This window comes from Canis lupus, chromosome 2 (genome assembly GCF_011100685.1).
Source record: "Canis lupus familiaris isolate Mischka breed German Shepherd chromosome 2, alternate assembly UU_Cfam_GSD_1.0, whole genome shotgun sequence".
In the NCBI taxonomy this organism is placed as follows: Eukaryota; Metazoa; Chordata; class Mammalia; order Carnivora; family Canidae; genus Canis; species Canis lupus.
In genome coordinates, this window is record NC_049223.1 from 79,695,582 (window position 1) to 79,720,876 (window position 25,295).

The 25,295-nt window shown below is 54.0% G+C and overlaps 1 protein-coding gene across 1 annotated transcript in view; it reads right to left on the reverse strand.

Moving 5' to 3' along the window:
* IGSF21 (immunoglobin superfamily member 21) overlaps positions 1-25,295 on the reverse strand; it is a 239,259-nt gene that overhangs the window by 115,963 nt on the left and 98,001 nt on the right. Inside the window, exon 2 of the mRNA XM_038531815.1 lies at positions 20,289-20,401. Coding sequence (XP_038387743.1) covers positions 20,289-20,401 — 113 coding nt within the window. The remainder of the gene's footprint in view (positions 1-20,288; positions 20,402-25,295) is intronic.

The following is a 25,295-nucleotide window of genomic DNA, read 5'->3' on the forward strand; positions in this document are numbered from 1 at the left end:
GCCGCCAGCTTGCCTCAGCCACCACCTCCTCTCTTCAGGTCCCCCCACAGCATTCTCCCCCCCTCCCCGGCTGGGCATCCAGCTAGCCCCTGGCCATTAATCCATCCCCTGCACTCCTCCCCACCTCCCCACCTCCAGCCGATTGCCTATGTCAGGGTCACATCATTGCTCCCCTGGATGGCTGCAGGAGCCTCCCACCACCCTGGGATCCCCAGCACCCCCAGTCCTTGTTCGGTGACCGCACAGCAGCCAGCAACCATATAGGACTGTGCACCTCCTCTGTGTCCAAGGGGGTGGCTCCTTTGCCCTCGGGGTTAATTTCAAGCATCTTAAGTTGATGAATATGTGGTCTAGGCCCCGCCGTCCCTTCCAGGTATGTTCTGCTTCTTGTCCTCTCCTGGCTGGCTCCAACTAGACAGCCCCCACTTTAATTTTCGGGGTGCCACAGTCCCTCATCTTTGGAGGCTTGCTTAAGTTTTCTTCATTCTTCAAACCATAGCTTACATTTCTCTTCCTCTGGGGAGCCAACCCTGACCACTCGAGTCTGGATTGGGGGTTCAAGCTACATACCTAACATTTGACAAGTGACTCTGGTCCATACCCTCTGCATCTCCCAACACGGTGGAAGCTCCTGGGGAGCAGAAAAAACTCATCTGCCTTGCTCAGTGCTGTATCCTTAGCATCTAGCACAGGGCCTCTGGCACCCCTCATGCGCCCAGAAATATTTGCTAAGTAAGCGAGCAACTTGGGGATGTTGGATAGTGAATGAGTTTTGCCCAGAGCACCTTGCACGAGGGAACTCACCATGTGGCATCACTGGACCTTGTCCTACCAATCCCTGTGTCCAAGGGACCATGGCAGGCAAAAGTGAACCCCCTAAGTGAATTCCCAAGGCCCCACGGAAGAGGCTGTCTGTCTCCTTTGGTAACATTTTCTCAGGCCCCTACCCTCTGACCTTCTAGAAAGCCACAACAGCAAGCTGCCCCGTTCTAATGGAAATTCCCAGCATCGCTTTTCTATCAAGGCAATCTATAAATCACACTGCAGAGCTACACCAGCTCTGCAGAAATCAGCTGCTGACCGTCTGCCAAAGCCCCCCACGTTGTGCAAAGTTTGGAGCTGCACAGAAGGGTTTAGTCCAGCCGCTCGAGATGAGCTGCAGTGTCTCCTTCAAAGTCTAGTTGGCCAGCACGGGCAGGGCCCCAGTGTGTGCGCAGCCCCAGGAAGGGAGCACAGCGCTGAAGGGATGGAGCAGGGGTGGGTGGGGGACCCTGACTCCACTTGCAGGAACCCAGTTGTCCCAGCGAGCTGACTGCCTCCTCTTGGGGCAGGTGGATGGGGGCATCTCTCCCCAGGGCTGGGGAGCAATCCTCCATGCGGCGCAGACACGTCTATTCCTGGGCTTGTCCATTGGAGTGTTTACTTTTCCTGGCTCCCGACTCCATCTGTCTGGGCAGGCGGCGTGGGGGGAGGACCTAACATGTGAGGTACTCACTAAAGAGCAGCGTGGACGCCGAAGCCAAACCGCCAGGGGCCGAATCCTACTTCTGTCGCTTACCAGCTGCATGGTCTTGAGCGAGTTTTGGTTTCTGAGCCCCAGCCCTCTCCTCTCTGAAGCGGGACAAGGACGGTGCCTACCCTCGGGGTTGCTATGGGGATTAAAGGAGCCAGTATGTGCGAGGCGCTTAGCGTCTGGCCTATTGTCAGTGGCCTATAGTAAATATTAGCTTCTTTTATTACTGCTATTGATACTGTTTGCCAGACACTCCAGCAAACACTTGTCGGAACCGTATCATTTCATCCCCCACAATACCCCATAGGGGGCTATTCCTTCCCTCATTTTCCGGGAGGGGCCAGTGAGCCGCCACCAGACACCCAGGCTGCTTCCTGGCCGACGGCTCGCGGGCTGGGCCTCGGGAGCAGCGCAGGGAACTCACTTCCTGCTTCCTGGCATCTCCCGGCGCCCACCTCCGCCAAGCGCTCTGGAGGCTTGTCCTCAAAGGACAATGCCCTCGTTCACTGTCACCACCCAGGATGACAAAGACAAGCAGTGGGTCCCGGTGGGGTTCTGATGAGGAGGAAGGGGACACACCTGCTGCTCTGACCCAAGGCACGGCCCGGAGCACCGTCTCCAGGAGCCTGACCAAGCCGGCTCCAACCTGGGGCCGTCAGGGCCAGCAGCCCCTGTGAAGGGGACGATTCTCACCCTCTGAATGTCTCCAGGGAACAGGAGAAAGGCCAGAGTGGGGCTCCAGAGTCCGAAGGACTCGGGTTCGAACCCCGGCCCTACAGCTTTCGGGAACTCATGTCGTAAATCCGAGCCTCAGTTTCCCTATCTATACAATGGAGCTGCTCATAGCTCTCGCTTCGGGTGGCACGTGGACAGCTCAGCTGGCAGGACGTGAATAATCAAGGAGGATTCCTTCTGTCCTGCTCGAGTCCCACGCAGCTTCCAAACCCGGCTTCAGCAGCTGCTGGATTTCCCACAATCTTCTGAGAGCCCGGGGGGTGGGGGTCAGTGGGGGGGGGGGGGAGCTGAGCCCAAGGGCTGCCTGGAACCCTGGGAGGCTCTCAAGCCTGTGGCTTGTGTGGGCAGGACAGCTCTTTGGTGCCACATGCAACACAGGCTGCCACAAACCCACACAGCGGTTTGGTGTGAATTAATAAAAGTGTCTGAAGCATGGGGCTCGCTGATTAGAGCCCACGCCGCGTCAGGCAGTGGGTAGGGCACACGCCTAAGGCCTCCACTGTAGGAAGCCCAGGAGCAGGGGGCGTGGAGGTGAGACTGCAGAGGGGGCATCAGGAGGCCAGGGCTGGGGCGCCCGAGAGGATGATGAAGCTGTCCGGTGGAGGTGAAGGGAGAACATGGGGTACGTGCTCCTAGGGGTGCATCCGTCTGTGCAGGATGAGGTGGGCTAATTGGCTAAAACACAAGAGCAAGATGAGAGCAGAGGCAGGAAGTGCAAGGCCTGGGGCGAGCCAGGCAGGCACTGCAGCCTGCTGGGCACCGAGATGCCAACAATCTCTTAGGGACACTCACTCGGGGAGCAGCAGAGCGTCACCCAAGGCTTGGATCGGTGGTGGGGGCGGGAGGGAGGGTGTTGGGAAGCCAAGGGCCCAGGCATGCTGCAGCTCCAACTCATGCCTCCCACATCTGAGATGCTGCTTGGAGGGAAAAATCAGAACAGAGACATTTGCGCCTTTTTATTCCAAGCAAGTCCCAGACGCAAAGGCCAAGAGGGTCGGTGAGCTGGCCCGTTCAAGGCCAGGTTTGAGCACAAGGGCATCTCTCTCCACTTTCTCTTTGAGAAATGATCCGTGTTTTTCAGAGGTCTGGCTTCTCCTTGGGGTCAAAGTTAATTACTCCTGCTAAACACCCTCTCCCCAAAAAAGGAGGGGAGTCATCCTGCAGGAGGCCGCCTGGCCTGAGGGTTAATGGGGTTTGAATCTCCATCAGAACCAAAGGGGCTTGGGGACCGGAAGGGATTCATTCTCTTCCTCAAGTCTCAGAGGAGAAGATACCCCGACCACGTCACCTGCCAAACGGTGACAAGAGTCAAGTCATTGAGGAGACAGAGACTAGCTCAGTGCCAGGCACATAATAGGCAAGCAATACGTACTTATTCAGGGATAAATGCAATATATCTGAAAAGTCCACGAAGGAAAGAAATAAAAATGTCAGGTGGAGAGATTGAATGCCCAGACAATACAAGGAAAGCCACCACATGCTTATTAGAGAGAATAAATGAATTCATCTAATTTGTAGGATGCAAGATAAAGCCACAAAAAAAAAAAAATCAATTGCATTGCATTCTTACATCCCAGAAACCCACAGAAAATCCAATAAGAAAGATTCCATTTATAATAATAAAAAATAAATACTTGAGAGTTCTTTTAATTTGGGACACAAGATATTTGTTTAAAGAAATTATAAAAACCCAATGGAGGCTCGATATTAGGAAAACCATCAACATAATTCATTACATTAGTAAATTAAAGGAGAAAAACCATATGATTACTTCAATGGATTCTTAAGAAGCATTTAATTAATTTTTCTTTATAAAAACTCTAGGTAAAATTGGAACAGAAGTGAACTTCCCTTATACGACAAAAATACTATTTATCAGAAACCAGCAGGAAAATATCCTATATGTGCGATGTTAAATGCAATCCGACAAAGAAACAGAAACAAGACAAACATTTTACAAGTGCTCTGGAGGTTTGAGATATTAGAATAAGGCAAGAAATTATAGTAAGTTCAATAAGCAATGACAACACCAATATTCCTGTAGTGTCGGGCACCATCCTAAGTTTATTTGGGGAAATGAGAAAAATGGGCGCAGAGAGATTCGGTAACTTGTCCAGAGTCACACAGCTTCTACCTGCCAAAGCTAAGGCTTAAATCTAAGTGATCTGGTCCCAGGATATGTCCTTTTATATATCATGAGATACTGTGTCTCGGGTGTTAGAAACGTTACCATTATTTGCAGATAATATAATTGCATTACTTAAAAAAAATCCAAAAAATTGAAATTAAAAAAAAAAAAGCCTATGAGAACTGACACGTCAGTAAGATGTCTGCATAAAAGACAAACATGCCAGCATCACCGGTTTCCTTTATTCCACTAGGACAGAACTTCTACAGCAGCGCCTAGCACACTGCCTGAGACATGGTGGGTTCCTGACAAATATTTATTGAAAGACCAATCGACGGGGAGCACGCAGCTGTTTGGAAAGAGCAAGCTAGGCCAGCGGTGCAGCTGGGTTTCTCCGAGGGATCCACTGAGGGACTTCCCTCCGGCCTCCAGCTGGACCCCCTCTAGCACGTGCTCTCAGATGCGGGGCGGGGGGGTCTCCCCAGGGTCCTTGCAACAACCCCTTCAAACCTGCCATCCCTCCCCGTCCCGTCTCAGCCTGACAGATCACAACGTGGGATCACAGCACGTTGTCCCTGCTGGGAGGGGAGAGGGGGGTGTCGTTCAAGTCCGCACCCTCTTAGTCCAGGCAGCTAGGCGCCCTCCCTTTTCCCACCAATGCTCAGTGTCCAAGGACCGTTGGCAACGCATGGGGCGCCGTCCTTGATTCTGTCCCACAGCCTGGGTTCTCAGAAACCCATAGGGCCATCGTGAACGCTAACACAGGAAAGGTACGGGGACACTTGGGTGGCTCAGCGGTTGAGCAGCTGCCTTCGGCCCAGGGCATGATCCTGGAGACCCGGATCAAGTCCTCCGTCAGGCTCCCTGCATGGGGCCTGCTTCTCCCTCTGCCTGTGTCTCTGCCTCTCTCTCTGTCTCTGTGTCTCTCATGAATAAATAAATAAAAAATATTTAAGAAAAATTTTTAAAAAAAGGAAAGGTACTTCCCACAAGCCGAACTGGCAACGGTGTGACTTGTCATCCAAACCAGGATACTTTTGAAGCAGACAGAGGGCTGCTCTTCACAATTACCCTGGGTGATGCCCGGCACAGTCGGGACGGTTCCAGGCAAACTGGGCTGCGTGGCTACTCTCCCTGCCCTTCCGTTTTACAAACACCGATAGGGAGGCTCAGAGGTGACGGGGGCAGATGGGGAGCCTGGGACTGACCTCAGATCTCAGCCTCCAGCACCCTCGGCTCAGCTGCTTCTTTGCCTCCCGTCCACACCTTCCTTGGGGCACAGGCTGCTTTTCTTTGAGACATCACCAGACACAAGGTCTTGCACACGAGGAATCGAATCGGGTCGGCTTGGACCTTAGGAGCCGTGGCCTTTTGGGGGTGTTTACAGAACACTAGCCAGGCTGCGGTGGTGGAAGATGGCAGTGGGGAGGACGTCAGGGCCCAAGTGGTGCCTCAGGGGTGATCCTGGGGTCCCCGCGTCCCCCTCTGCCTCTCTCTGTGTCTCTCATAAATAAATAAAATAAAAATCTTAAAAAAAAAAAAGCTACAGAATGACTTGACCTGGTTCTGTCTCTAAAAGGGCATTCTGGGGGGGTGGGGGGGCGCCTGGGTGGCTCAGTCATTAAGCATCTGCCTTCAGCTCAGGTCATGATCCCAGGGTCCTGGGATCGAGTCCCGCATCAGGCTCCCTACTCAGCTTCTCTCTCTGCTTCTCTCTCTCCCTCTGCCCCTCCCCATGCTCATGCCCTCTCTCTCTCTCAAATGAATAAATAAAATCTTAAAAAATATATAAAAGGGCACTCTGGCTGCTGTGTAGACATTGGGAGGGAGAAGACTGGAAATGGAGTGCAGTTAGGGGGCTGCCAATTCTAGGTGGTGAGTGATGCTCTGCAAGAGAAGGGTGGCCAGGATGTGGGAAGAAGCAAGTGGATTTAGGGCATGTCTCTGAATGGGTAAAATGGGAGGGCTGTAGGGTGGGGTAGGGGAAGCGAAAGGAAAGGAGGAGGAGGAGGAGAGATCCCTAGGTTGTTGGCCTAAGTAACCTGGTGGATGATGACACCGTTTACTGGGATGGGGAAGAATGGAGAGGAACGGATTTGGAGGAGAAATCCAGAATTTTCCTTTGGCCACGTCAAGTCTGAGATGCTTTTCAGATATCTGTAGGGGGGGTGTCCGGAGATTTGTAAAATTGGCTTCTGCTGCTCTGTGGCTTAAAATTCTTCAAATGCTCCCCCTGTGGCTATAACCCAAGTTCCATTACACGAGACCCCAGACGTGACACATCCTGCTTGAGTCCCTGGCGGCCAGCAGCCTCCTCCCCCTGCCCGGGGCCCCCATCCTTCACCAGCACCTGATGGGATTCCAATGGGCCAGTCCTCTGGGCCTTCGCACCTGTTCTTCCTCTGCTTCCCATACCCTCGGTCCCCTCCTCCTTCCAGAACAGCTGCAGACCGGGGTGGGGGCGCCTCATCTGTGCGTCTGTGACATCCTGTCTCTCCCGGCAGAGGGTGAGCCAGGGACAGCACCTCTGTGTGGCGCCTACACCCTGCATGGGTTTCCAATGGGAGTTCGTTCTATCCCAGAAGGAATGGCCTGGAAACCTCAATAAGTCAGCGTGCACGCATTCAGACAGGCTTCACTTCTCTCTGTCTCCCTGCGTGATTTGATATTCATAGAATAAACAGGGTCAAAGGGGAATGTTTCAACCACTTCAGGAAATAAGCAGCTTTCCAACACCCTCAATTATTTTGGAAACACCTGCTCACATATAATTAATGTGCCAATTAAAATGATTATTATCACCATTAAAGCAGGTCCCCCAAGAACCACTACTTGACAACACTTGTTTAGATTCATTTGCGTTCCTCTACTGCTTGCAAAACGATAATAATAATAATAATAATAATAATAATAATAATTTCATTTCTTGAAGAAGAGTCTCCAATTCAGATTTCCCACTGCTCCAGGCTGCCCGTCTCCCTATGAACACGGTTCCCAAGGGCTATGCACCATGATTCAAAGAAGGCCTTGTCCTGGACGGGACCACCAAACACTTCCCCACATTTGCCAGAGGAACTTGGGCAGCTGCCCTGCGTGACTGAAGAGCCCGGGGGGAGATGGGCTCCACCTGTCTGCTCTGCACACACCTGTCTGTCACGGGGTAGGTGAAGCATGCTGCTGCATCATCTCTGCAAGTGGAAATTGTTCTCCCTGGGGTCCTCCTTCCAGGGTGACAGCCCCTGCATGGCTCTGCAGACAGGCCTCGGCTGTGTCACGATGAGGACAGCCCCAAGCTGCCAGACCCAGGCTGCTCCCGCCCACTCGGCTCACCTGGCCAGCCTTCTCCCCGTGGAGGGGTGGGGTGCTCAGAGCTTCCCCAAGGGGGATCCTGGTGGCCCTTGCCAGCTCTGTGGACCAGCCTTGGCACGGGGAGGGTCAAGCTGTGGGGGAAGTCAGATGGGCCGGTGTACAAACCCGCTCCATCTTATTGTCCTTGAGGCTGGGGGCCAGGTGCCTAACCTCTTGGATCCTTGGTGGCCTCAGTTCTAAAGTGCACAATGGTACCAGCATCCAGCGGTTTCTGTGAGAACTCACGGGGGTGACTGTGAGCAGCCCTGACATGCCTTGCCCTGTACCACAGTGATGGCATTAATGGTGATGATGGGGAAGGGACAGGCTCCCCAGGCCCCAGGGGCTCAGACCTTCTGAGGATCCAGCCCTGAGGTTGCCTGTCACTGGGGGGAAATCCCTCCCACCTCCCAGTATGGCATTTATGGCCTTCACTGGAGCATCCCAGAAAGTGTTGCTCTGGAGTCAGGCAGCCGGGTTCAAAGCATGACCAGCCACTCTGCCCTAGCACAACTGCGCCTAATCTCAGGATCCCAGGCTCCGAAATGGGAACGATGGTGTTCAGGCTGCAGGGTCTGTCCTGCCCTCCCCCAGGTCACCCTCTTCCTCCCTAGAGCACGGGGAGACCAGCCTGGAGAGGAGGCAGGGGGCACAGCCTCCAGCCACAGCAGAGATTCTGGTTTCCATCCTGAGAGCGATGGGGACGCTTCCCTGATGTGCAGCAGGCAGGGTGACATGGGCAGAGGGGTGCCGACAAGAGCCTGGGCTGCACAGTGGTCTTCTGGATCTGGTCTTAGCAACTTCCTTCACATTCTTCCCCTCTTTTTGGCTCCCAGCTGTCTGCTGCTTCATCTGCTTTGAAGGCTCACTCAAGGGTGGGGCACCCACACGAGTGTGATTCTCAGAACATCCATAATCCACCCCTCTCCCGGGGAATCTAGAACTTTCCGGAACACATGTGGGACCTCACCAAATTGGGTGGATACTCCAATCCCAACCTTGTCGTGATGTCCTTGCTGGGCAGCTGGACTTGAGACAGCATAGAATTCCAGAGCTGGAATGGGCAGCGTCGTCCCGCCCTGTGCTCACTTGGCCCACAAGCCAGAAATCCTTTCTATTGCATTTTTGACCTGTGACCACGCTAACATTTGCTTAGAGACTTGCAGGGCTGGGGGATCTCTCCAGTCTCCAAGACACTCCATCTATTGTTGACAAGCTCTAATAGAATATTTGTTAGCTCGTCAGCTTAGAGTTTACTTCTGTGTCCTTCAGAACCGCATAAGCCATCATTCACTCGCTCACTCACTCACTCACTCACTCACTCACTCATTCATTCTCTAGGTATATGCTTGGCTACAAAGACAAACAGGACATCTGATCCTTACCAAAAGGGGTTATATTCTTGGAGAGAGAGATATTCCACTATTATAACTAATCACCCCCTTGTGAGCTCTCAGCTACCAGACACCAAGCCTTTTGGGGGGAGGGGGGGCAATGACCACAATTTCAAAGCATTTCTTTGATAATCTTGCACATCACACCCATTTCCCCGCTGAACTGCAAGCGCCGTACACACATGGTCATGTTGTTAGGTTGTTCTTACTCAGTGCTCTGTTCCTGGTCCTTGGTGCATAGTGGGTGCAAGACATACCTGCCTCATTAATGAACACCTGAGTCCAGGGTGTCAAGTCAGGAGGTAGACTTGTGAGTATTTTGAGGCTTGTTATGAGAATCTTACTCAACTTGGTCACGGGTTGAATGGGGAAAGAGGCTGGAAGGGGAAAATAGATGGGGCAGGGGGAGGTCTCTGGGAATGACCTTGTATGTGACCTTGGTGAGCAAGTGGAGTTTGCCAGATGGAGCAGGCCCAGGATGATACAGGTTGTGCATCAGCACGGGGGTGGGAACGAGCATCGGCATGTCCGGGGACTGCAAACAGGCCGTAAGATCGGGTGGGAGCCCCACTTGGGAACGTGGCAGGAAGCACTGCTGAAGAAATCAGCCAACAGAGATTGAATCACGAAGGACCCAGTGTGCTGGGCCAGTGACCTTGCACATTGTCCTAAAGGTGATGGAAGCTCTTGCAAAGGGTGGGGCGAGAGGTGGGAGTGCAGTCATGCTATCATCAGCGATCAGCTGTGTGTTTTGGAGAAGTGCCAGGCTCTGCCTGTCTGCAACGGGGAGACTGTGTGACTGCCCACGGGCGTCTCTGAGTCCCCTGGTAAGAAGCCACAGTCCCCCTTTCTATGGGCCAGGAGGTGGGCTGAGGACGAGACCCCAGGCTGGTGTTCTCGGAAACATCCCTCATTTCAGCCACGTTACTTTCTATCCCAGGCGTGCTGGAGCACAGTTCACCTTTAATCCTTCTGCGACAAGTTAAGTCAGCCCCTTGTCGCTGAAACCCAGCAGGGCTAAGGCAGGCCAACGCCGCTGAAACCACACTCTGGGCTCAATATAGCTCCCAGCGTCCACTGGCTCAGAGCCTCTCCGCCTCCGATGAGGAGCTCCCTGAGCAGGGAGCGCCAGCCTCTTCCCCAGCTTAGCGTCCTCTTAGGGAAGGAGGGAGGCTGGTCGCAAGGTGGGAAAGAGACGGCATGTTCTATACAGACCTTCCTACTTCACCCTTTTATTTTACTGATGGAGATCCTGAGGCTCAGAGAGGGAAACTGGTTTGCTCAAGGTCACACAGCAGGATGTCTGGCCCCAGTCCCCCCGCTCTTCTCTCTTCTTTGCACTTGGTAAGTGAGGACAGACTCCCCAGACGGAGTCAAGTCATCAAAATGTTCACCTTGGGTCTTCCAGCCTACCGTGTCTTTCACAACCATCCGATGTGACAGTTTATAGCTGGGGGTGTCCAAGTGGGGCCCAATAGGACATCTTGCTATTTGGGTGTCCCTCTCAGTAGTTTGGGAGCCAAGGGCTCTCATCAGTCCTGTATGAAAGCCTCTGGGCAGAGAAACAGTCTCATTGCCAATATCAGAAATTTGATCTTCATTCCCCAAAGAGGATGGATTTCTCTGGTCAGAACATCCCGCCTTGGGCCAGGAAGCACAGTGACGCGCTGCCACAGCAGGTCTCCTCCCTTCCTCCATCCAAGGGCATCTGTGCACACATCCAGATGGATCATCCTGCGGCCTCTGGGCTGAGCCCAACCTCTGGATGCTCTTTCCCCATAAGGCTGACTATGGCACCCTCTTCCCACCAGGTCCCCGGAGGGCTCGTGGACCACGGGCTCTTCAACGCAGCCTTGCAGCCCCTTGGTCTCCTAGATCTGTCCTGAGTGTGGTCCCATCTGACCCGAGGGTGGAGGCCCTGCACATTTCACACTCACGAGCACCTGGACACCTGCCGCTGTTCTTGAGCTTTGCAGGGGGACGTCACACACCCCTCTGAGGACATTCAGCCCCTTTTCTCCCCCTCTAGAGCCACATACAACATTTTGGACATATGCTCCGGGGTTTCAAGCAGAAGCCCCAGAAGCTTATCCAACTACTCCGTGGGGATCCAAAGACTCCATGTAAGGATCCTGGCCCAGGGTCTGCCAGCATCACAGCACATACTGGAGAAGCAGATAAATAGAACTCTGCCACAGACACAAAAACGAGATGAATAAGTAAGATACCAAGTGACATCTCTCTAATGGAAGTACGTACAAGATGCTGGGGAGCTTCACAGGAGGATCTCTTAATTCCATCTCGGTGAATGAGGTCAGAGGCCTCACAAAGGTTTGGCCAGGTGCAAAGAGAGGATTTAGTAAGCTAAGCGAAGCCTCTTTCCCCTGCTCTGTGGGTGAAGGAAGCAGCTTGTCTGCAGGGCGTCTCCTCTGTTTCACACAAATCCCTGTAAGATGCTTGGGGGACGGCCATCAAGCCTGTTGGCCAGATAAGGAAACAGATCTTTACAATTTAATGAAGGCTGGCCGGACTGGAAGCTCTCCCCTTGGGGTAACTGCATCCACCTGGCTCTTTTGGTCTCCAGCCTTGAGTACCGTACCCAGCAGAGCCTCGGGGAGGTTGTATGAATGGCTTTCATCTGAAAGCCACCGAGTTAATTGGGTGGTAGAGCTGGATCTCTGATCCAATACCACATGCACTGCTGAGTTACTCTGGGATTCCCCCAAGCTCTCTGGGATGCCACCTTCCCATTCTCTAAAAGGAGAACAAGGATGCCCCCAGGTCTGGGCTGCAAGGCTGGGCAAGATCGGAACAGATGAAGTAGCTGGTAGCTTAGGAAAGACATACAAATGGAGAGGGACCCAACAGAAGCAATCGAGTCTTCATATTATGGCAAAAGTTTGTCCAGAAGATCAGGGTCAAATCCACTGAATCGTCGAAACCTCAAGGCCAAGCCACCGCTAGCCTCAATGTCTGCTTCTGCCCCGCTAACTCCAAGGAGGCTGCCCTTGTCCAGACCCTCCGTGGGCTCCATGTCGCAAATGCATGGTCGTTTCTTTGTTCTTGTCCTAAATCGTCTTGTGGCACATTGGACACAGCCAGCTCTTCTCCCTTGGGACCTGGGATACTTTCCTCACATTCTGCTTGTTGCTCCTTCTCAGCCTCTTCCCTGGTCTACTTTTCTACCTATATATATTTTTTTAAGATTTTATTTATTCGTTTGAGAGAGAGAGAGCGCGTGCACAAGTGAAGGGGAGAGGCGGAGGGAGGGGGAGAAGCAGGCTCCCCGCTGAGCAGGGAGCTCGATGATAATGTGAGGCTTGATCTCAGGACCCTGAGATTATGAGCTGGGCCAAAGGCAGACGTTTAACCATCTGAACAACCCAGGCATCCCTCTATCTCTAAATTTTGAGCACCCCAGGGCCTAGCGCTGAGTGCTCTTCTCCTGCCTTCCTCCCCACCCCCTGCCCCATCACCTCGTCCAGGCCCACCATCCATAGCTGTGGCCCCCAAGTATAAATCTCCAGTCCTGACCTCAGTCCAGAGCCCCCAACTTGTAGGCTCAGCGGCTGCTCTGACAACTCCATCCCCATGTCTTAGAGGGACTTGGAACTTAACACAGATAGCAGAGAATCCCGGCCAGCCTTCTCCTCCCCTCCTGTCTTCCAGGTCTCAGGGAATAGAACCCTCCCCACACCTACCTACTGGAGCCTGAAAGCCAGGAGTCACCCTCAATCCTTTTCCCGCCAACACATTAGCAAGCCCGTTAGATTCCACCTGCAGGGCATAGCAGAACTTTCCTTCCCACCGACTCCACTGCCACCACCCTAGTCCTTACCCAAGCCGCTGTCACCCCTTGCTTGTCACTGCTGTGACAAGCTCCACGCAGTCCCTCAGACTCTAGTCTTATCTCCCTTACAATCCACCCCCTTCCCAGAAGTGACCTTTTAATAAAGTGAAGCAGATCCTGTTCCAAACCCTCCAAAGCTGCCCTTGGAGTAACCCCAGGCCCAGCACCCCGGAGCCCTGCCGGTGGACTCTCTTTCTGTTCTTTGAACATATGAAGCTTGTTCCCAGAATAGCTCCTTTCAATGTACTTCTCTCCTCTGCCCGGAATGTTCCATCTCCTTCCCCTGGCAAGACAGGTTCCTTGTTGCCTTTGAGGTCTCAGTTTGAACAAGTCTTTTCCTGACCACTCAATCCCTTTCTATCCCACCAGACTATTTAACTCTATGCACTTGCCCCTATCATTGTCAGGTACACAGTACCATTGTCTGGTATTTTCCCTGTTTATCTTTTTTTCACCTCCTCCCCCCAGCTAAACTTTGGGAGTTCAGGATCTTGGTGTCCTATTTCCTGATGCACACCCAGTGCCCAGAACCATCCTGCTCAGTAACTGCGTGCTGAACTAATGGAGCAGCTAGCTCCTATCAGAGTTTCCCATGTACCAGCACAGGGTCCCTGGCTGGGCCAAGCGCATTGCGATCACCCAGGGAACTGGTTAAAAGTGAAATGCCCTGAGGTCCCTAACCTCAGCTATTAGCATATTTTTATGGACATTCCATGGAGCAGCTGCAGTGGGCAGCTCCTGCCCGTTTCCTGCCAAAGTGACGCCAAAGACCTGGGATTGGGGCCGCAATGCCTGCAGCCCACACTCTGACCTCTAGGGGGAGCCTCCCGGGTTTCTCCATCACTCCACCCCCAGAAGGAGGAGCCCCGTGCAGAGGGTCTGGGATGCATTCAAGCCGTCCTGAGCGTGGCATAAAAAAATTGCAATGGAACTAGACTCGGAAATGTATTCTGACTTCCTCTTTATGTGTTGTTAGAGTTCTTCAATAAGCGGCTGTCCTTTGGCAGGCCCACTCCCTGGCACACCAACTTTCCTCTTACTCAACTGGGGAGGTGAGATTGGGCATGGGGCATTCTTCATCGGAGAGAGCCTGCCCCTTTGAAAGGCCAGGGGCAAGGGAGGGAGGCCTGGATAAGGCAGCTCCAGCCAGCTTGGCTCTGGTTCTGTGAAGAACGTGTCTTGTCTTTCTTACTCCCTTCCTCTTCCAGATTCGGGAGCTGTCAGGATGCGGATGTGAGTCCAGGGGAGGAACACAGAGCAGCCAGGTTGGGTCCAAGCCAGAGGGGCGGGGGCGGGAGGCGGGGAGGGGGAGCATCATCCGGCTCACTTCTCCAGGACTTAGGTCTGGTCTCTACTCATCACCAAGAGTGTACCTGCCTTCTCACCCTTGATGACATCATTGGACCATAATGTCCCCTTATGCTCATCACTTTCTATTTTGGTTTCAGACAACAAAGCATTGTCAAGGACTTACACTAAAAGAGAGCCAATGCCAGTAAAACCATTTCGAAATGACTTCTTGCTTCAGGGAGAGAAGAGCTAAGATCCACTGCAATGGCTTAACTGTATGATGACATTTCCATGAGCTGAAATCCGGCGTGTTCACCAGCATAACCACATAGACACAAGGAACATACCATTTTAAATTGTTGTCTCCGCCTATCTGCCTCGAGAATGCAGGTGGGAGGATGCAATCCAAGGAATCCGATGATCCTTGGTGATCTTCCGAAAACATCTTCCACTCTCAGTTTATAAATTCCTTTTCTCCATCCCTTTAAGCTACCAAGACACGTGTTAGGACAATGGCCACCATTTTGAATAGGTGCCACAATGAGTCAAGCCCTGGGCTTATTTGGCTGCAGACCTTATCTGTTGAAGCCTACAATGTAGGTGTTTTCATGCCTAATTCCACATGAGGTTGCTAGACTGCAGAGAGGTTAGGTCACTGCCCAGACACATACCCTGAACTCATATGCAAGTATCCTGACACCTCAGCTGTCTATCTTCCTACCTCATCCTTCCCAGCCTCCTGGGCCAGAGCGGCCACAGCCCCACTGCAGAGGCATCGAGCAGAGGGCCCTGGGGTGGGAGCTCGCCCCAGCCAGGTAGCATCATGAAGGAAGCCCTCGTACCACAAAACAAACACCCAGGTGCACGCTCCCTGCAAGGTGAAAGAAGCAAGATACCGGATGCTGAAAGCAGAGCATTATCACATTGTTGATCAATCTCCTCCTCTCTCTATCTTCCTCTGTAGCTCTCTTTTCTGTGGCCTTGTAACCTGGACCCAGCACAGCTCTTGGGAACAGATTGTGAAGGAAAGAGACAAAACAAAGGAAAGATGATAAAAACTGCTATGAAAGGTTAAACTCCCATGATTCTCTGTGGCTGTTTAATGGATTTCTATGATATAAACAGACCTTTGGCTTTGCCTGCTGGGCAGGTGACCTCCAAATAAATGAGTTTAGACAGTATTCCCTAATAAGAAATGTTCCTTTTTTCCCCCTCATACTCCACAAAGCCCCTTGAGCATACAGAGACCCTCTCTCCCTCTCAGACAGATACCATCGGCGGCACGCACACGCCCATCTGAAATACAAGTGGGCTGTGTGGTATGGTCCTTCAAAACAAGCACATGCATTTGCATTTATACCTCATTTGTTCACTTAACAAACATTTACAGAGGTGACTCTGCACTAGACGTGGTGGATACAGTGGGGAAAAGGTCTGGCCTTGGTACAGTCCAGTTGACAGACGTGGAGAGGTAGGTAAGAGCCAGAGTATAGACCCGCAAAGAGCAATCATGGAGGAGGGAGTGTCTAGAACTCTGCAGACGTCAGAGGAGGCAACATGAACTGAGACACGGTCTCTTTGGATGGCCTCAGTTTCTTCATCGCTGTAGGCGTAACAAGAGACAGGACCTCACAATGCCAACGTGGAAATGAAAGGTAGTCACGTATCCAGGGTCTGGCACGTGGTAATTCATACTTGCAGCATTACTAGATGAGCCCCCAGTTAGAGATGTGAATGGATAGAAACGATTAAGCCAAGGATAGGATCAATCATTTGTTTTCTAGAACCAAGTCCTGACTTTTATGCGAAGGGTAGTTTGCTTTTTCGGTGACCTTCCCCCTACTGTCCAAGTATGGAGTCGCACCCCTGCTCTTTTACCCACTGCTGCATATTTCTAGGGAAAAAGCATCAGTCCCCGGAAAGTCAAATCTGGGAGAGGAAGCCATGCAGCAGTGGGGGAAGCACAGGGAGATGGAGAGGAGGGCTGTGAGGCATCCTGAGGATGAGCAGGGCTTTGACAGATAACTAGGATGCCCAGCACATAAGGTGCCTGACAACCCTCTCGACATCTTCTGTCTTCAAAGAAGTCTTCTGAGAATGACAGTCCCTCTGCCCATCCCTCTCACCACCACCCCCCCACAGTCTAATGATGGCAGGTTACACAACAAATACAATTCATTTTTTTTCAACTTCACATTAGAATAAGCGTGCCTGGAAAATTGGCTCTGTGAGCAGTCACTGTTCTTCCCTTGCCAGGAAAGCACAGTATATTCTAGAGGTCTCAGAAAAACTGCCAATATCTATAGCGGGCTGTCTTGTAGAACTTTCTGTGATGATGGAAATATTGCATCCCTACTCCATCCAATATGGTAGCCACCAACTGCATGTGGCTAGTGAGCTCTTGAAATACGGCTATTCTGACTGAGGACAATGAATTTTGGATTTAATTCAATTTGATTTAATTTAATTTAGATTTAAATAGCCACATGTGACTAGTAGCGGCTGCCATACTGGATAGCACAGACCCAGGGGCTCTCCTTGTATACATTTTCTTGAGTCTCTTCTATAGTTCTGGCATTTTCTTCTACAAACTGGGCAGGCTATGGGGCAAAGTGCCCAAGGTGCAGGCCCTGGCCACCTCCTCCTGTCCCCTGCCCCCACCCCATCCCTAAGAACCCACATGGCAAGACCTTCCATGTTCAGCCAGAGGTCTTGTTAGCCCCAAGGGAGTGACTCCTTTTGCTTCAGACAATTTCATCAGCTCTACTAATCCACCCAAAGAATCCAATCCATTCATTACATTTCTGAAAGCTCAGGACGATTCCACTGCTAAGATAATGTCTTTAGGGCCAGAGGGGAGGCTGCTGGGCTGTACACGTCTTGGGCCACTTTGTGCCCACTGGGCTGAGCGGGCAGTGGCAGCCTCCCCACAATGCCCTGCTTTTCCCTTCTAAAGAGATTGGAGACACAGCCCTGGCTGGGCCTGTGTAATCTATTCATTTCCTTCCAAGCTGGGCTCTGTAAGCTCATTCACAGAGGACGGGCAAAGGAAGCTGGGGAAGCAAACAGACGTACAGAAAACAAACAGTGCTGGGCAGCTCCTTGTTTGGGGGGGCTTCTCTGCTTGGGGGGGTCTGACTGCAGGAGAGTGGGGCTCCCATTGCTGCTTCTCCTGCATCCTCTAGAAGCTCTGCCCTCCTCCCCCACCCAGGAGCCTTGGTTCCTGCAGCCCCCATCTTGGTAAGCTCTTATCTCTCTCCTTTCAGCTGGCTCCTTGGGAAAAGAGGCGATCAGTGAGGGGAAGGCCAGAGTGGCAACAGGCAGAGAGAGAACAGGCAAGCATGGACCACTTCCCTGCAGTTCCCCCATCCTCACCACCCCAGACGGGGCATGCGAGGTTCCCCTGGTCCCAAGGAGACTTCCAAGTCAGCTGAGCCTGCTCCCTCAATCCAGCTACAGAATCACAAGGGCCCAAACATTTGGCTCTGGTGGGCGATTTGCATGTGATTTACATACATCTGCATACCCCCTCCCCACTCCAGAGGCGTGCAGTCAAAGGATGTGAAATGAAGTAAAATAAATTAATTAGTGCAGCCTACCATAGCCCAATACACAGGGCCTGACACCGTAAAAGATGCAACTGATTTTCAAGGCAATCAACATGATCGCAGGCAGGCTAGGGTGGAGAGAGACGGTGAGGTTGGTGATGGGGATTTCTCAGCATTGGCAGCAGAGAAGGGGAGGGAAAGACCACGCCTGAGCCAAGAGCTGGGCATCTTCGTCCTGCCCCAACCCTCTCCCCCCATCTTCAGGGGATGCAGAGTGGAGCCGCATGGAAGCCAGCTTCTGGTTTCTTACACCTGGGCCTGGCGCTGGCATTGCCCCCACCCTGGCGGCCACCTCTGCAGGCAGGTTTTCACCACTGACACAGAAATCCCTTTTCCAACCAGTGAGGAGAGTTGCTTCAAGGGCTGGCAAGGCAGTGAGGTGTCCACTGGTAGCTCCCTGTGTGCAAGCGCCCTCCCACCATCGCCCCCATAAACTGTGCCCATTGGGTCTCCATATTTCTCTCTGCCAGCTGGGCGGGTCTTTCACTTCCCCTCACTCCGATCCCATGTACGGATGGTTGAGGGAGAGACAGTCCCATCGTTAGCAGCGAGCTGCAGTTAATTTAGCACAGTCCTTCTGCCAGGTGCTAATGAGATGCTCGCAGTGTGTCAGCCAAGCAGCTTCCATATCATGTAAATACGCCTCTTAGTGATTCAGTTCATGGCACTGTTTAACATAGGCCTTGACTTTCTCTAGGCCTGTTGATCTATCCGGGATGGCAATCTCATCTAAACTTGGGGCCCCGCGGGGTGTCGAACGTCAGGTTCACACCTGTGGGGCTCAGGCCGCTGCCGGGAGAGCTTGGGTACTGGGGGGTGGGGCCCTAGAGGCAATTTTAAGTGGGAAGGGCTACAATGCTAAGATGGAGAACGATGATTTTGGTTAAAAGGAGCCCAAGTCACAGCCAACAAACCAGCAAAGGACGAATCAAAGGCCAAGAATGCAAGAAGGACCAGCAAGGACAGGATGGTCCAACCAAGGCTGGAGCCAGAGCAAGACTATTGAGGAGCAGGGAGCCGGGTCAGAGTGGTGAGTGTGCCCGCCGGGGGATCCTCTAACACAGGGTTTCCTAGCACTGCCCTGTGCAAGCGGTGGGAGTGTGAAGGAGCAAAGGAACCAGTTCTAGAAGCTTGATCATCAGGTTGCCAATGCTACCCCCCCCACTCCCCACTCTGCACCCCCCACCTGCTCGCTCCATCCGCTCCATGCAGAGCAGTTCCACTCGACTGTGTCACCTCCTGGTTTCATCTGAAGAAAGGGCAATGCAGCAGACAGAGGTTAGAGAAGTATTGTTTTAGATCAGGGGTTGGCAGACCATGGCCGGTGGACCACATCAGCCCATACAGCCTCTTTCTGTACAGCCCACGAACCAAGAATGGCTTTTTACTTCTCTAAATGGTTGCAATATATATATATATATATAAAGAAGAGTATTTTATGACATATAAAAATGATATGAAATTCAAGTCCCAGTGTCCATGAATACAGATTGGAGCCCAGCCATGGCCTCTCGGTGACACATTGTCTGTGGCTGTTTTCACACAATAACAGCAGAGCCGAGGAGTTGTGACAGAGACCATACGGTCCCCGGGATAGGAGGATATTTACTCTCTGGACCTCACCAAAAAGTGTTGCCAAACCCTGTTTTCTTTCAATCGTGGAAGGGGAGCTCTCTGCCTCAACTCTTGCTCTTGCACCTTGCTCTGCATGAACCTGAGCGTGGCATTGCAACGCTCCAACCCGAACTTCTCCTGAGCCCAGCCAGCCCTGACTCCCTTGTGGCCAAGGGACACCAGGCTGGGGTGCCCGGTTGAGACACATGAAGGCTCCTATCAGCGCCTGAAAAGGCCAACACTTGTGCCCAATCCCCAAGCCGGTCCTCCTGTTGCCACCAGCCGGGCGTGGACAGGTGGGCATCTGTGTGCCTCTACGAGCCCTGCACCTCGGACCCAGCTCAAGGTGCCAGACACCACGAGAATCCTACACGTAATCAAAGTAGAGGAGGGCCATCTCTGGAATTAGTTTCAAGAAGGCAGGACGCCGTCCTGGTCTTCTCTGTGCTCTGCCAAGAACATTACCCAAAGCCTCATGCCTGGAATTGCAGCCTTTGACGTTCCCTGGTTGTTACACAGCACACAGGCCCCACGGGGTTCTTCATGACTCCTACTTGGTGCTGCTGGGGTTTCCAGAGCACAGGGGCATATTAGGGACACAGAGGAGACCAGAAGGAGAGAGAGACCCCAAAGCTGGAACAAAGTGGTCTTGGAGGAGGGTTTGGGCAGAGGATGGGAACCTGGTTGAGGGCACAGAACAACACAGAGCTGGGTTAGGACCGAGGACGCAGCCAAGCCTGCAAGGGCTCCGGGGACTCTATCTCCAGCCCTGGTTGGTGGCGCGGAGGAGACAACTGCGGCGACTTACCCGGTACCACACGATCTCACGCATGCGACCATCGGTCTTGAAGTTACACTTCAAGGTCACGGCATCACCAGCCACCACGGGTGGGAGAGGCTCAATGTTGACAGTCAGGTAGCCTATGGGGAAAAGGAGAAAGCGGAGGTGAGGGCATGTGAGCATCAGAAGGGTTGGGCCGGGATCCCTGGGTGGCGCAGCGGTTTGGCGCCTGCCTTTGGCCCAGGGCACGATCCTGGAGACCCGGGATCGAATCCCACATCGGGCTCCCGGTGCATGGAGCCTGCTTCTCCCTCTGCCTGTGTCTCTGCCTCTCTCTCTCTCTCTCTCTCTGTGTGTGACTATCATAAATAAAAAAAAAAAAAAAAAAAAAAAACATTTAAAAGAAGGGTTGGGCCGAGTGGGGCGGGGTGGGGGGAGGGCTGGCACCGTGGTACGGGGTGCCGTTCCCACTGGAGCCCCTGCGATTGGTGCCGGGCTCATCGCTCCCTTCCTCCTTCTCATTGACCTCTCCGCCCTGACCTCCTTGGCTCCTGTGGGTCCCTCCAGTCCTGAAACATTTCTTCTGGACATCAATTTTCCCTTGAAAGTAAGACCCGCTGGCAGCTGGGGGAAATGCCTCAATGTATTTCTACAGGTCGTCCCAGAGAAACAGTCCTGCGGTCACACACTATCCCCCCCTCCTCCCTATCACGGAGCCTCCCTACGCATTGGCCAGTTGAGCCCCACGGGAAATGAGCGTGCCACAACCCATCTAACCAGGCATTCCCAAACCTACGTGACTACTGGCCTCTTAGGCATCCCTGAAGCCCCATCGGCAACCGGTGCAGCCAGGGTCCCATGGAACCCACACTGGGAAACTATTCTAGGGGCCTGGACTCCTCCATTCCCAGCCTCATAACCAAATTACTCCTGGTGAAAGGGGACGAGCTCCCTGAGGGGCCTCTGAATCTCCCATCTCACACACCGTGCCACCCAAGGGGGGAGGGAGCTCCACCCCGAGCCCACACCGGTGGAGGGCTGATTATGAGCTGACCGCCTAGGGACGAGCCCAAACCACTGCAAGCACCAGAGGCTGCGTCTCGCCCACCAGCAGCCCCCCGAAATCCCAGGAGCGGGCACCCTTAACCTGGAAGCCGCACCCTGGGGAACCACTCCTGTCTTCACACCGGAGTCCAGCCTGGTGAGGCCTCTGACCCTCTCTGCCACCTCCCGCAGCCCCATCCCAGAGGGCCAGGCCCCGCTCCGGCTCTGCAGGGGACCTCATTCTTGGGCTGATCGTCCGGGCCCATCTGATTGGCCTCCCGTCGGTTGATGTCCAGCCATTGATCTGTTGGATCAATCCAGTCCGATTGTCTTAATGAGAAAACTAGCCAGGATGGTTCAGGGATTTCAATTGTGCAGGCAACCTGAGCACACCGAGCTCAGGTGCCTGACCCCTGCCTGGAGCTTAATAGTTACAACACTCCCCAGGGGTTAAAGAAAAAAAAAAAAAACAACAACCCAGAATTGACCTCTTCAGGATCAATTTGGAAGTGGGAGTCAGGATCGACTTGTGTGGTACCAGCCTTCAGGTCCCAACAGGCCGGGGAAAGGGGAGTAAGGCGGGAGGTTCACCTCTAGGGAGCCCCAAACTTAGGCTGGAGGTCAGACTCCCAGGGAGCCCCGAAGAGCCTGTGTGGTCCTTGAGAGCAGCGACAGGAACCAACTGGAAGGACATCTCTGCCTCCCGCTCTTGTCATTCATTCAGCCTCAGTTTGCTCCCACCTGCTCTGAGCAGGGCGGTGACCCAGGGAGCAGGAAGTCCCAGCATGGCCCCGTCTACTACGCATGAACAGTTTGGGGACAGATTCACAACCTGGTCACACTCCGTGGGCAGGTGGAGGTGGGGGCCGCGCAGGGGAGGGAAACTTTCCAGCCTGGACCATCAGGGAAGTCCCCAAGCCCAGGTGCATCCCAAACCATGACAAACGAGGAGGCCGCCCCTCAGAGGCTGGAGCCCAGTGACAGAGAGGACTCTGGGCAAGCCAATCCTGAGCAGGATGTAGTAATAATGGGTCACATTTCCAGGGCACCTACTCCGAGACAGGTGCTGGCCTAAGCGCTCATTACACACTCATTTCAGTGTCCCGACAATCCTCGGGGAGAGGAAGCAGTATTATTCCCACTTTCCATAGGGAAACAGAGAGGCAAAGTAACCTACCAGGATCACACAGCTGTCAGTGACAGAGCTGGGACTGAAGCCCAGCCTGCTGATCCGTTCTGACCGCCACGCTATATACAGCCTCTCTGATGATGGGAGGGGAGGGCAGGGCGGTGGACACTTCACATCCAGCCCTGGGGATGAGGGCGACGTGCTGCTGGCGGGCCGTGACGGAAGCCCAGGGCCTGATCCTGCCTGTTGCCATTCCCAGACCTGGGCAGACCCCCTGGCTCACCCGTCTGGCGGGGGGCGGGCGGCTGCCCTCCCCCAGGGTCTCACCTCGGAAGCTACAAGCCAGATGGCTGAGAGCTCAAGACCAGAGAAGGGCCCCCTCCCACCGGAAGGAGGTGGGAAGGACACACTCTGGGATGGGTAAATCCTGGTGCAGATGGTGTGTGCATGTGAGGCGGGCCAGGGCGGGATGGAGGTGCCAGCTTGCAGGGTCGCCATTTGTTGGCAAACCACGCGGGAATTATAGGTGTGACTCCAGAGGGGACCAGGGGGACGAGCGAAGCTCTGGCAACCAGTGGTTGTGTTAGGAGCCCCACAAGGTGTAGCAGATGTCCGGGGCGTGCAGGGTGAGAGCTGTGAAGAGCCCCCTGCATGGCAGCAGGGGTGGGGACAGGGTCACAGGGGACACACGAAGAGGAGATTTAGAAGGTGGGCACCTGAGTAGAGTGGTTTTGATGCCTTTAGACCACATTTCCCGGAGCGTGTAGAGAAGAGGGAGCTTCTAATAGATGTTTCAGGCAACAAGACTTCTTTTTTTTTTTTTTTTAAGATTTTATTTATTTATTCATGAGAGACACACAGAGAGAGGCAGAGACACAGGCAGAGGGAGAAGCAGGCTGCATGCAGGAGCCCGATGCGGGACTCGGTGCCAGGATCCCAGGGTCATGCCCTGAGCCAAAGGCCAACACTCCACCACTGAGCCACCCAGGCATCCCGCAGGCGACAAGATTTCATTACCAACACTGCGCTGAACAAAATTAAGCACGCTCCTCCCCTTCAAGACTTCTCCCCTTCCAGCTTCCTGTCTTGCCTTCCTTCATAAAAACAACAAAAAAAAATCATTTGGAATCTACGCAGTGCCGGGCACTGCTCCAGGCACTGGAGACACAGCAACGAGAAGGGGCAAGTCCTGCCCTCACGAAGGTGACGTTCCAGCAGAGGGGGCAACAGTCAAATAAGCGAACGAGGGGACGTACGGCAGGTGGTGACAGATGCCACGAAGAAAACAGACCAGGGTAAAGCAACAGGGACAGCGGGGCAGGGGCTGCTCTGGACCGGGTGGCCCTTGAGGCCTCTCTGACGGGGTCAGAGGGAAGGCAGGTGTCTAGAGGGAAAGCACTGCGGACGGAGAACGCCAGGTGGGCACACGCCCGAAGCGGGAGTGTGCTCGGGGTGCTCACTCAGTGTGGCCCAGGGTAGGAAATTCCTTCCTAACCCCGCAACCACTCTGGATCCCATCTTCGCCTCAGCATCTTGCATGAGTAGAACCAGGGCAGGGGCGAAGGGGAGGTGCCGGGCTGAGGGAGTGGCTCACCCCACCGCAGGCCCCTGAGTCCCGCCTGCCTCCCCTCCTCCAGGAACAGGTCCCTAACCCCAGGCGGGAGGGATTGTGTCTCACATCCCGAGGTCTCCCTGCTTGGGGGTGGGAGCTGGGGGTGCGGGCTCCTCGCCTGGCCACCCTGGGAGCTGAGGGAGGGGCTCCGGCCACCACGCGGTGCCTAAAACCTCCTCCCTGGGCGTGTGGCCCGTTCCTGCCGCCCCAGCGCCCGGGCTCCCATTTGTGCAGTCACCAGCTCTGGCAACAGCCCATGAGACGCGGCGCCGCTCGCTGCGTGCGTCGCGCTGGAGTGTAGTTGTCTGCGCATCTGCCTCTCCTTCTGGAATGCGAGCTCCATTAGTATCAGTAGGGTATGAAAATGAGGTTCGACAAGTGCTGCTTTCGGAGCTTTCCGACGCGCAGGCGGTGCCGATCCTGCCACCGCCCCACGCGTGCTGCTCAGTCGCGGGGGAGGACTGCGGTTCGGGGCGCCGCCGCTTCCTACCCGAGGCCAGCACAAGGCTGGGGTGACGTGCGGTGTGTGGGCATCACCTCGGGTCTGGAGGGAGGACCACTAGCCCGGCGGTGGGGGCGGGGGGCGGCGGGGAGAGGCAGGTGACAAGGCAATTTTCTGAGAGATGTACCACGCGAGGACGGCATCAGCGCCAATCAACACCTGGATCACAGGTGAGAAGTCACCTTCCCCGCCGCAGACGCACACACGGGAGGGGACAGCGAGGGCCCGTAGCCAAGGAGGCTTTTGCAAAAGAGAAACACCAGAAAAGTTCCCCCGTTAGGTTGGACGGACACTGCTCCAGCTCCCGTTTCACCAAATTCCCTCCCCTTCTGAATGCCTTGCCCTGGCTCCTTCTCCGAAAGTTCCTCCCTCCCTTCCCTTGCTTCTCCCGCCCACAGGCCTCCGACCAATGTGAAGCCAGTTAACCTGGTTCAAGTTTCTTGCTCCACCACTCAGCAGTGACCTGGGCAAGTTGTGCGGCCTCCAAGGGACTCAGTTTCCCCATGTGCAATGTGGACATGGGACTAAATCCCAGGGAGGTGAAGCATGTTCTAGGGTATCGTTCCCCACGAGCCCTGCCCACATGGGGAGGCGTCCCTGAGCAGGGCAGGCTGGCACCAGGCCTCCTGGCCTCCCAGACCTCCATTCCTTCCCGTTTCCCACTGGCCAGCCGAGGAAAGGTGGTGGGAAGAGAGGAGTCTGACATCTGGAAGTTGGTCAAGGGGTAGGAGAGTCAGAGGTGACCAG